This window comes from Hypomesus nipponensis, chromosome 15 (genome assembly GCF_054491055.1).
Source record: "Hypomesus nipponensis isolate SF chromosome 15, ASM5449105v1, whole genome shotgun sequence".
Lineage (NCBI taxonomy): Eukaryota > Metazoa > Chordata > Actinopteri > Osmeriformes > Osmeridae > Hypomesus > Hypomesus nipponensis.
The window spans coordinates 17,935,001-17,947,427 of record NC_140375.1 but is presented as its reverse complement, the minus strand read 5'-3'; the positions used below and the strand labels follow the sequence as shown (position 1 = coordinate 17,947,427).

The 12,427-nt window shown below is 50.6% G+C and overlaps 2 protein-coding genes across 6 annotated transcripts in view; both read left to right on the top strand.

The window, feature by feature from the left end:
* Positions 1 to 388: 388 nt before the first annotated feature.
* Positions 389 to 6,756, top strand: LOC146257901 (WD repeat-containing protein 20). Its single transcript, XM_084674789.1, is given in 5 exon segments — positions 389 to 995; positions 1,850 to 2,032; positions 2,717 to 3,758; positions 3,761 to 4,158; positions 4,430 to 6,756. Coding segments are annotated over 5 exon segments (2,049 nt in total). The 5' UTR covers positions 389 to 617; the 3' UTR covers positions 4,478 to 6,756.
* Positions 6,757 to 7,274: 518 nt separating this feature from the next.
* hif1al (hypoxia inducible factor 1 subunit alpha, like) overlaps positions 7,275 to 12,427 on the top strand; it is a 9,379-nt gene continuing 4,226 nt past the window's right edge. For all 5 annotated transcript variants that reach the window (XR_014729973.1, XR_014729971.1, XR_014729972.1 and 2 more), the window contains exons 1-6: positions 7,275 to 7,432; positions 10,093 to 10,283; positions 10,426 to 10,580; positions 11,030 to 11,114; positions 11,308 to 11,414; positions 12,103 to 12,278. Coding sequence is in view for 2 of the 5 variants with exons in the window: in XM_084674791.1 (XP_084530917.1) it covers positions 7,401 to 7,432; positions 10,093 to 10,283; positions 10,426 to 10,580; positions 11,030 to 11,114; positions 11,308 to 11,414; positions 12,103 to 12,278 (746 nt within the window). In the remaining 3 variants the exon portion in view is untranslated. The remainder of the gene's footprint in view (positions 7,433 to 10,092; positions 10,284 to 10,425; positions 10,581 to 11,029; positions 11,115 to 11,307; positions 11,415 to 12,102; positions 12,279 to 12,427) is intronic.

Below are 12,427 nucleotides of genomic sequence, written 5' to 3'. Positions count from 1 at the left end.
ATTTTTACTTTCTCATTGAGGGGAATGTGGTTCTTTCACATTGACTGAAGCCTCTACGGAGCATGCGCGCTGAAAGAGCATCCTCGGTCATATACAAGTCAAAACTACATTTTGTATTTCACTACATAAACGTAGTATATAGTTTCAATCTGATCAAATGATGGTCACGTTCTCCTTGTCGCCTCGAGGTAAAACTGGTGCTGCGCAAATTATGATCTAGCCTATAGATCACCGGGACCCTAACGACTCGACAAATTACCGAGTAAGTGGTCGGGGCTTGGTCGAGCTTTCTGCAGACGACCCCCCAGGAACTTGACGCACGCACGCACGCTCGGCACGCTCGCTCACTGACAGAACACTGCCCCATGGACAGGCGCGAGCTCTCCGTGCCGCTGATGGCAGGAGGGGAGGCAGGCTAGCATGGCTCGCAAAGGACCGTCTGTTGTCGCCTGGTTTCTAGCGATATTTGAGCACTTTTGGTGACACGCTGGACTCGCCGTCGGATGGATATGCATTGTGCGGAGATCAGTCCATCTCTCTCGTTTCCATCGTAGTCTTCCGTGTTCTATTTCCAGGTCAAAATCTTGGGTTTCCTGTGCGGCTTGTTTGTACTAAAAATGGCCGGAGATGGAGCCGCTCTGAAGGATATCAATGAGATTAAATCCCAGTTCAGGACTAGAGAGGGATTCTACAAACTGTTGACCCTTTCCGACTCACAACAGCGGGGCGGACTACCTCGGGGTCCGTCCGCAGGTGCCACGGTGGGCCCCGGGGGCGGACCGGGTTCGATACCCGGCGGTGGGGTAGGTCTGGTGCAGGGGCCCGGAGCTGCCTCCTCCAATGCCGCAGCCAACTCCTCTCCGGCGGGCTTCCTTCCCCCAGTCCGGGTCTCCATGGTGAAGCTCCAACCGGAGGACCCGAGCGAGGAGTCCGAGCGAGTGTGCTTCAACATAGGCCGAGAGCTCTATTTTTACACGTACACGAACATTAAGAAGGTAAATTGTCTCTCCGCCTTCAATTACAGGGTGACTGAGATTGATCACATTCAGGCAGTTAGCCTTAGCTAGTAGGCTCGCTAGCTTTATTCTGACGGTCAGTACTACTAGCACACTGTTGCTCGGAATATATCGTCATTATCAGTAAGAAACAATATCCTCAACATTGTGTGTATGAACGTCAATTAGTGCAGTTATGGCCGCGCTGAATGAGTGTATTGATGCCTAAACGGCACACGGTGGAGCCGTATGAAGCTGATCATAAAGGCGGAAACATTATGTCAGGGATGGATGGATGGATGGAATGTTACTATGTAGGCTACGGCGGCAGCATCGTCGGTGCGTTAGCGTGACTGGACTATTTTCGCCGCGCGCATCAAGATATTGTCCTAAAGGAAAACAGATGGGTATTCAATGCATAGAATTAAAACAGCTGGAGTTGTTTAATGCTCGATCCTTTACACAGCACGCGCATTGTAATATGCACCGAAACAGACCGGCCAGAGGAAGGCGGAGACATGAGGATGTGATATATGTAGGCATGCGTGTGCCAACCTGTAGCAACGCGACTGCCGTTAGCAACTGGCTTCTGTTGGAGAGGATGAAGTCTAATTAATCAGTGTTGTTTGAGGCCTGGATGGCCTGTCCAGATACAACTGCTATTTTGACATTTCCGAGGCTTCTAATTAAAATAATTGAACCCCGCTACCCTGGTGAGACAATCACCACCATATGTGAGGCTGATCACTCTCTTCTCTCTCTCCATCTCTCTCTCCCCCATCTGTCACTCTCCCTTTCCTCTTTTCTGTCTGTATCGGTCTTCTCTGTCTGTATCTGTCTCTCCTCCACCCCAGGCAGTGGACCTCAGTAAGCCGATAGACAAGCGCATCTATAAGGGGACCCAGCCCACCTGCCATGACTTCAACCAGTACTCAGCCACGGCCGACAGCGTGGCCCTGATCGTGGGCTTCTCAGCCGGACAGGTCCAGTACCTGGACCCCATCAAGAAGGAGACCAGCAAGCTCTTCAACGAGGAGGTGTGTGTGTCGGTGTGTGTGTGTGTGTGTGTGAGAGAGAGAGAGCGAGAGAGTGTGTATGTGTGTGTGTGTTATGGAGGGAGGCAGGTGTGTGTGTATGCTTGTGAGTGTGTGTTTGGGGGTGGGGGGGACTTGTTTGAGTGTGTGTTTGTATTGTTTTTTCTCTGAAATATGCATGAAACTGCAGAGTCATGCTCAGTGTTAATGAGCTGGCCTGGACCAGGCATGTGGGAAACAGCTTAGACACAGAGTTCCACCTCCTTTTGGAGGTGTTTTGTTAAGGTTCTGAACCAATTAAGTTGTTGTTGTAAGTTCAGGAGATGGTGTTTGGTAGGAGTTTCCTGTTCCATCTCTGAAGCTTCACCTCCTCTGAGAAGTCTCTGAAGCTTCTCTCTCTCTCTCTCTCTTTCTGTCTGTCTGTCTGTCGGTCTGTCTCTCTTTCTTTCTTTCTGTCTGTCTGTCTGTCTGTCTGTCTCTCTTTCTGTCTGTCTGTCTCGTTTCCCCTCGTACATGCCTCTCTCTCGTGTCTTTCAGTCTGTCTTCATCTTTCCTTCTGTGACTTGGTTGCTCTGATATTTATCATCATTAAACTGTCAGTGATAGGTGAACGAAGCAACGTTCTAATGAAGCCAGAATCTTCCACTTTTTCTGATTCCTCTTCTTTGCTTCCCCCTCCCCACTCAGAGGTTAATAGACAAGTCCAAGGTGACCTGTCTGAAGTGGCTCCCTAAGTCAGACAGCTTGTTCCTGGCTTCCCACGCCAGCGGCCACCTGTACCTCTACAACGTGGAGCACCCCTGCGGCACGGCCCCGCCCCAGTACTCCCTGCTGCGGCAGGGCGAGGGCTTCGCCGTGTACTCCTGCAAGACCAAGACCCCCCGCAACCCGCTCCTGCGCTGGGCCGTGGGCCAGGGAGGCCTCAACGAGTTCTCCTTCTCCCCGGACGGCGTGCACGTGGCCTGTGTGGGGCAGGACGGCTGCCTGCGCGTCTTCCACTTTGACTCCATGGAGCTGCAGGGCGTGATGAAGAGCTACTTTGGCGGGCTGCTCTGTGTCTCCTGGAGCCCCGACGGGAAGTACCTGGCCACGGGTGGAGAGGACGACCTGGTCACCGTCTGGTCGTTCGCTGAGAGCCGCGTGGTGGCGCGGGGCCACGGCCACAAGTCCTGGGTCAACGTGGTGGCCTTCGACCCCTTCACCACCAGCGTGGAGGACGAGGAGCCCATGGAGATGAGCGGCAGCGAGGAGGACCTCCAGGGGGCGCCGCCCCCCCCGCCCCCCGTCCACTTTGGGAGGGTTCGCACCAGCAGCACGCTGTCCCGTCTCTCCCGCCTGTCCCGGCACAGCTCCAGGGGTGGCGGGTCGCCGGCGGTGACGTATCGCTTCGGCTCTGTGGGGCAGGACACCCAGTTCTGCCTGTGGGACCTGACTGATGACGTGCTGTACCCACGCCTGCCGCTGTCCCGCGCCCTCACCAACACCTTTGGCTCCGCCCTGGCGCCCTCGGGGAGCGGGGGGCTCAGCAACGCTGGGACAGGGGGGGTGGAGGGGCACCATCACCCCACCCCCACCACCACCTCCTCTAACCCCCACCAGCCCCCCACCCTGCCCCTGCCCTTGCCCCGCTCCTTGTCCCGGTCCAACTCCCTCCCCCACCCCGCTGTGGCCAACGTCTCCAAGGGCGCTGGGGCCACGGAAGGAGGGGGGAGGAGGAGGGGGGGAGGAGGAGGGGGGGAGGGGGAGGAGGGGCGAACATCACCCCGTTCAGCATCGGCCGCTTCGCCACACTGTCGCTGCAGGAGCGCAAGTCGGACAAGTCCGGGGGGGGCGGGGGCCACGGGGGGGTGGCCGGGGCCGAGAAGGAGCACAAGCGCTACCACAGCCTGGGCAACATCAGCAAGAGCAATGACAAGATCAACGTGGCTCCTCGCAGCGCCCGCCTGGACGCCGCCAAGGTGCTGGGCACCACTCTGTGCCCCCGCATGCACGAGGTGCCGCTGCTGGAGCCACTGGTCTGTAAGAAGATCGCCCACGAGAGGCTCACCGTCCTGGTCTTCATGGACGACTGCATCATCACAGCCTGTCAGGAGGGCCTCATCTGTACCTGGGCGCGGCCCGGGAAGGCGGTGGGTGAGGGGGGGGGGGGGGGGGTGAGGGTGGAGGAGTGGGAGGGAGTGAGGGATAAGGGGGTGAGGGTGTGACGACTAGGGGTAGGGCTGTAGTCTGTAGGATGTCTGTATGGGATCAGAGGGCCATGGCGGGCAGTGGGGAGGAGGTAGAATACAGCATGTTGTAGTGTGTTGTGTACTTACCTTGGGTCTAATTCTTCCACTCTCTGCCTCCCTCCCCCTCTCTCTCCTTCCCCCTCCCTACCTCTCTCTCTCTCTTCTCCTCCAGAACTTGACAGCACAGAATGGGAACTCTCCCAGTGGAACTGTAGTATAGCTGTGGGCCCAGCTTTGCCCTCAGCCTTGACCCTGCCCCCCCCCCCCCCACCTCTGTCAAGAGTGAGGGGGACTGAACTTCCCCCCCCACCTACCCTCCTTGCCATAACAGTATTGCACCCCTGATGTAACACATTAACCCCCTTGCCGCCCTCACCCTAGCCAAAACCTCCTCGAGCTCCTCTGAGGATGAACTACGTATAGAAACATGTATGGACCGCATTACCCAGAAGCCTCGAGGAGGACACACTTCCCCCATCTCCCCTCGGCCAAACACTGCAAAAGCCACAGCTGGTCTATTTTATTTATTTATTTTATCACAGGAACTGTAGTAATTTATATTGTAAATAGTGAGAATACTGTATAAAGACTAAAGTGTATGTAGAGTATTGACTCAACCAACCAGTGAAGAAAAACTAAAAGAAGAATATAAATATGTGAAGATCCTACTTATATTATACATGGCGTCATGGTGCGTTGTATATCTGCTGTTAGGGACGCCGTGATGGTGTCTGCTGTTAGGGACGCCAAGATGGTGACAATGACGTGCCATTTTTGTGTGATCGTTTCTCCGTTTGTCACATCCCAAACAAACATCATTTTGGTTTTGTCACAAAGACTTCCTGTTTGGGTCATGAAGAAGGATGACCAATGAGTAGTAGGATATGAGAGTGAGAGAGAGCGAGAGGAGGGGTGAAGAGAGAGAGTGGAGGGGTAGAGAGAGGAGGGAGTGAGAGTGTGGAAGCAGAGAGAATGAGAGGAAAGACAAAGGGAGAGAAAGAGAGAGAAAGGGAGACAGGGCTGAGCTTTGACCCCATGGCTGCCAACCCCCCTGCTGTGTTTCCAGAAGGTTCTAGTCTGTCCTACACAACTATGTTGGATTCACTACCTGTGATCTCAGATCCAAACTGCACTCGTACCATTCAGACCAAGCCTGTCCTCGTTGGGTAGTAAACTTCCAGTTCCTACAAAGTGTACTGCTAAGTCCTGGGTGAGATCAACAGGGCTGTCTTGTGACCAGACTGACACACACACACACACACACCAATTTACTGACACAGTACACAAGGACACACCCTGACACTCGAGATGCAGCCCAGCCCCCACCTACCCACAATGCCTCACGCAAGACTTTGCACAGACAACTGTCAATCTCATCTAAACCAACCAGAAGGAGTCTAAAAGCAGGCCTCGATCTACTTGTAGTTAATTTTATTGATTTGTTTTTTTCCCCTGTTGTGTTTGATGTGACGGGGCTCTTATCTGAGGTTGTGCCCGTCTACTGGTGACACAAAGCTTGACGTCGGACAGACCATAATACATCTTACCTAGAGGTGTTACGGCAGTATGTGCTGCTTTGTTAGGAGTCGGTTACACAGGCTAATGTAACAACACAGGAAACGCTTTAAATTCAGTCTAATTTGACAAATTCAGGATGATCCCACTTGCTACTGTAGCTCTGAAGCGGAAGCGAATAGATCAGCTAGGAGTTACCTCGGCAATCATTCCCTATCTGACTGTTAAAGATGACAACCCTACTGACTGTCAAATACTTTCCTGTAACTAAGGGGCCAACGCAGTTTGTGTCTGTCTTGCCAGTTGATGAAAATAGCATTATCTGGGACAAGTCACATAAACGTACAAGTTACTTTGAAAATATACCGTCACGCCACTTGTGTCCTGAGTTGACGTTGCTGTACTGAAGTCGGCGACCTATCGAAAACCGTAACCAGGTGTCGTGGTTCGAACATTTGCTGAACAACGACACCTGGTTACAGTTTCCGATAGGTCACCGATTCTACAACAACCGTTCATGTGAACTCCATCTTCTCCATGCCTCGTCTGAAAGGAACAACTCAAAAGAAAAATTATACTTTTAAGTATACTTACATTGTATAAGTTGTTGACAATAAGTATGTGAATATACAAAATCAGTACACTTTAAGTACACGTCCAATTGTGTAGAAAAGGAACAATATAATGAAAACGTATTAAGCTCTCATTTAATACTTTTACATTAGAAGTATACTTTTTTTCTGCTTGTGAAAGGAAAACCATGCTGACTATGCCAAGGCAAGACAATAATACGATGATTCCAGTCGTTTTTAACGTTTATGTTCAACCGTTTACAGAACCAGAACCATAGCATGTGTCGTTTATTTTATTCTGTGTGCATTAAACACTCACGTGCGCCTCAGCGGATGAAGAAAGCAACCAGAGGACATCACTGCACCAAGTTTGTATAATGAGATCTGTTATTAAAACTAAACCTGAACGCTACTCGGCCTTTCTCGTGTGTGTGTGTTATGATCTCAGCAGCACAACTGTTTCACTGTGCGAGACCACTTGCATCACTTATTGTCAAAATAAAGTGGGGGGTAGTGGTCTGAACAGCCTGTAGTTTAAGAGAGAGGGAGACGTGACGTTCTTGGGTTTTAACGGGGTGTTAAGACATACAGCGCCTATCGCTACTTTAGGTTTGGCTTTACTCATCAAAACTATCAAAATTGGGACTATTATTTTCGATTGGCCCTATAGTACTGACTGTAAAACGGTACGGCTCAGGCAATCATCAAATCGCTGTAGTTTCATACAGCTGCCATAGCTTTATTTCACCATATATTTTTATTCAAATCGTTATATGACTTCTTTTTATTAGACTATAGTCTAATAAAGGTAGAAGTCACCTTGACAGTTTGAGAGGCCGTTGGTCATATTCTCGCTGGCCAGTAGGCAGCGCTGTATCGCACCTTTTCCCACAGCAAACTCAGAAGAAGAGGCGTGACCAGTTTAGCCGACAACAAACTAACCCGATGACGCGGGGCGTGGTTTAAAGCTGTTTGGACAGACGTCCAGCATGTTGGAAAAACACAAATAATAACACAAATTCTACTTGTTTTTCTGAAGCAATTTGAACTTCCAATATGGATATAAAAGCGAAGCCCGCTGGGAAACGGTAAGTCTGCCGACTTGATCAATTTTCTTTGAAAATCTTGGTTCTGTTTTCACGTATTGTCTGGTTGTCTTGACTCCATAAGTTTCAGAAATCCACTGCAATGTGGCATGTATTCCGGGGAAGGTTGCGCCAGCGTTGTTAAATTTATGTTAACAAGACAGTTTCCGTGTCTTCTGTGTAATATTTAGTTTTTCATTTACCACACTTCATTGCATCATTTTACCAGGTATTGCTTTTGAAAGACGGTGTACGTAAAGAAACCAGTATTTTCTAGTTCCGGTAGTCTACGTTCCCTAGGATTAATAAGTAAGCCAGTAGGCGACGTTCCCAGGTCCTATCCATCGGCCATTTCACCAATGGTCACTTGACCTCATGCCAGTCGAAATCGTTCTGAACGAAAGATGTTGACCGAACACTCGGATCTATAAAAAAAATCGTGGGTCTCTATATGAAAAGCAGTTGCGCCTGATATTCCTCCCTGCTCTCTGTAAACAAAGGGCCTCCCTTTGAAGGTGGTGGGGGTTACACACACGATTCCATCTTTGGTCGTGAGGATCAGAAATAAACGTCAAATTTAAACGAAAATATGAAAGGTTAACAATGCATTTGTTTATGTACGTTTTCAACGGGGCTGGTCTAATACCTACGAATTATCTTCTCCCTGTGACTTGAGACTTTTCCAGTCGTTTTTCTGTCGCCCCAAAATGTTGAAGGACACGCTTTTTAACACGTAGCTCAATGGTTGTCCGCCAAACGGTAAATATAAAAACTAGTTCAGCTAAGTTTGAGTGTGACGGCCGTGATAGTCGTGCTATGGTCGCACTTCCCGTGGTGCGTGGCTGTATCCTCGCTATGCCGATAGGGGCCTATGTTGGGGCTTTCGTATTGATGTATGTCCCTGTTCACCCGCACTCCCCCTCAAGTTGTTGGGGTAGGCAGGCACTTACGTGCTGGACTCTGGCACTATAAGGGTGTCAGTTATTCTTTACCTTTTATACTTCAGTGCACTCGTAAATATTAGAGGAACACGGTAACACAATGTACACAGGAACACACACCACCCGCGCTATTACACACACCTAATCAGTCCAAGTCCAAGGCTTACATTTGACAATCTTCATGTCTAGTATCTGTAGGTGATCAAAACCACCAGCTGTATGAATGACTGTTACCTTCCCCTGCCGACACTAGACTGTGTCACCTGAAAAACCCTCCCCCCTGTGGTCAAGGACAAGTAGTTCCTGTTTCTTCTCTAACATGAGAGAGAAAGGCAGAGAGAGAGAGAGAGGCAGAGAGAGAGAGAGAGAGGCAGAGACAGAGAGAGAGAGAGGCAGAGAGAGAGAGAGAGAGAGAGAGGCAGAGAGAGAGAGAGAGGCAGAGAGAGAGAGAGAGAGGCAGAGAGAGAGAGAGAGAGAGGCAGAGAGAGAGAGAGAGAGGCAGAGAGAGAGAGAGAGAGAGGCAGAGAGAGGGAGGCAGAGAGACGGAGGCAGAGAGACGGAGGCAAAGAGGGAGGCAGAGAGAGAGAGGGAGGCAGAGAGAGAGGCAGAGAAAGAGGGAGAGGGAGAGAGAGCTACTTCTCTAAATTCTCAGTGGACCCGTGTAGTGACACACATTAACCAGTACGTACCAGTCTGTCTAATCTGGAACATTTGAGTTCCTTCTAGAACCTTCTAGAACCTTCTAGAAGGATGCTGCTCTCTCCTTTGTGTCAATCCTGCTTGACCAGGATCCTGCATGTCTTTATGCTACCGCCTCTCTCACATTCTCCTCCTCCTCCCCTCCCCTGTCCCCCACCAAGAACAGTTCTCTGACTCTCTGCCAGCAGCCATAGAGAAAAACTTGATACTGATAAAGATTCAGTGGTCCCTGCAGAGGGAGGGGGGGGAGAGAGGGAGGGGGGAGAGAGAGAGGGGGAGAGAGAGGGGGGAGGGAGAGGGAGAGGGGGAGAGAGGGGGAGAGGGGGGGGGAGAGAGAGAGGGAGAGGGAGAGGGAGGCGGGGATAAAGAGGCAAAGGGTGACGTTTATGAAGTATGCCAAGTCTACTGGGACAGGTGTGTGCGTGTGTGTGTGTGGTATGATGGGGTTAGATATCATAAACAGGGTATCAGGAACTGCTTGTGTCCTCATGAAGTGAGGGGGGAGGGAGAGAGAGATGGGTATTTGACAGTACAGTTTATGTCCCTGTCTGGACTGAGAGGAGCTGGGAGATCAGTGGACTGCTACAGTAGAGGACTGCAGATAAACTGGACTGGACTTAAACTGGACTTAAATACTGAACTGCAATGTTGGAAACACAAAGAGATGTGTTCTGGATGTGTGTATAGAAAAAAAATGTGTTTCGTAAGTGTGTATAAACATTTTTGTTTATTTGGTTACGTTTGAGTGATTTAATTTGAAAAAAACATTTTCAGTCTTGTAGTATTTGGGTAAAGCTGCCATGAAAATTTTACGAAATGTTGTTTGGGAGGTGTTGCTGTAAGGCTTATTAGCCTCTTTTTACCTCTCTAACTTCTCCTCCTTCACCTCCTCACTTCTCCTCCTTCACCTCCTCTCCTCCTTCACCTCTCCTCCATCGCCGCCTCTCCTCCTTCACCTCCTCACTTCTCCTCCTGCACCTCCTCTCCTCCTTCACCCCCCCCCCCGTCCCCCCCCCCCCTCAGGTCCAGCTCAGAACAGAGGAAGGTGCGTTCCCGTGACGCTGCACGTTGTAGGCGGAGCCAGGAGACGGAGGTGTTCTACGAGCTCGCCCACTCCCTGCCCCTCCCCCGCAAAGTCTCCACCCACCTGGACAAGGCGGCCATCATGAGGGTGACCCTCAGCTTCCTGCGCATGTACCGCCTCCTCCACTCAGGTGGGCTCCCATTGGTCCAGTCGTCACACTTAAAAATATAACTCCTGGCGAGTGATTGGTGGAGAGGGTCACTCTGACTCTAGCAACAAGCGATGGCGTTGAGAAGCGGTTTTCTGATGGCTTGCGTGTGTTTCTGTCTCAGGGGAGGAGGAGGGGGCGGAGCCTGATCCTGAGGGGGAGGAGCTTACGGACAGCTTCTACCCTCGGGCGCTGGCGGGTTTCGTCATGGTGATGACAGAAGAGGGAGACATGATCTACCTCTCTGACAGCGTCAGCAAACACATCGGCATAACCCAGGTGGGTTAGCACAGCTAATGCTAATATCACATAACCCAGGTGGGTTAGCACAGCTAATGCTAATATCACATAACCCAGGTGGGTTAGCACAGCTAATGCTAATATCACATAACCCAGGTGGGTTAGCACAGCTAATGCTAATATCACATAACCCAGGTGGGTTAGCACAGCTAATGCTAATATCACATAACCCAGGTGGGTTAGCACAGCTAACGCTAATATCACATAACCCAGGTGGGTTAGCACAGCTAGCGCTAATATCACATAACCCAGGTGGGTTAGCACAGCTAACGCTAATATCACATGCCCAATCGCCTTCCCTGACACCTCCAGTTATGTAGAGACCCTGCCTGTTTCTGGCTTTTGCCTAGCAACAGGACGTTACAGAATCAGGATGGGGTGATGTTGATGTTGTTGTTGATGTTGTTGTTGTTGTTGTTGTTGTTTAGTTGGAGATGATTGGCCAGAGCGTGTATGACTACATACACCCTTGTGATCAGGAGGAACTACAAGATCTTCTCACATTCAGAACAGGTGAGAACATGAGGTTCCACATTGAGAACACTAGCTAACTGTTTTAGCCAGACTCAGAGAGCAAGACTGCTTATGGATTACCCCCCCCCTCTATCCTCCCCCTCTATCCTCCCTCCCTCCCCCCTTCTATCCTCCCTCCCCCCTTTATCCTCCCTCCCTCCCCCCTTTATCCTCCCCCCCGCCCTCCCACTAGGTGTGTCTAAGAAGAGGCAGCATTCTGAGAGGAACTTCTTCTTAAGGATCAAGAGCACCATGACCACCAGGGGGCGCACTGTCAACATCAAGTCTGCCACTTGGAAGGTAGCCTACCATACATACATACATACATACATACATACATACATACATACATACATACATACATAGGGTGCCCAGAAGCATGACCCTGAAAAGGAGGACAATCCCAAAAAGTAGTCAACAGTCTAAACTGCAGTCTAAACTGCTGTAAGAGTGGTGATGTTTCACAGCATGAAATTATTTGGTCTGCTCAGCAGTGGTTGTTTCATCATCTGCTGTTGTTGTGTTCGGAGCAAAAAAATAATGTTAAGGAAGAGTGCCCGTCAGAAGTAGCATTCTCCTTGTGCCGTTCAGTAGCGGCATGCCGCTCTAAAGCCCCTTTCCCCCTACTGCTCACGTCTATATCACTGCCACAGAGCTTACAGAAGGAATGATATTGATCTTTGCTGCTCTTTGTGGCAAAGTGGAGTTCTGAACTCTTTTGGGGATCTGAAAGCCTACTGAACCCTTCCCATTGAAGCTCCTACGGGGGGTAAACCACACATGACCATTTTGTGTTGGCTCAGTATCCATGGATACACTCAGTGTGTGGGTCTCAGGAATGTTTCACACACACACACACACACACTCAGGTCAGGGGTAAGCCTTGGTCCGGTTTACACTCAACAGATGTGTGTGTGTGTGTGTCTTCATCTTCATGTCACTGAGAGGTCGTCCTCAACCTGACCCCCATGTCTTCTTCTGTGGTCAGGTGCTGCACTGTACAGGTCACGTGCTGCAGGAGGACTCATCGCCCCCTGCTGGTGGCGTGCTGACACTGCTGTGTGAGCCCATCCCTCACCCCTCAAGCGTGGAGTTCCCCCTGGACAGCAGCACCTTCCTCACCCGGCACAGCATGAACCTGCACTTCACACACTGCGAGGGCAGGTCAGACACACGTGCACACACTGTTTGTACACTTGCACACACACACACATACAACATTTCTTTGTCACACACACATGCTCACAAACCATCTCTCTCTCTCTCTCCCTCTCTCCCTCTCTCTCTCTCTCTCTCTCTCTCTGTCTCTCTGT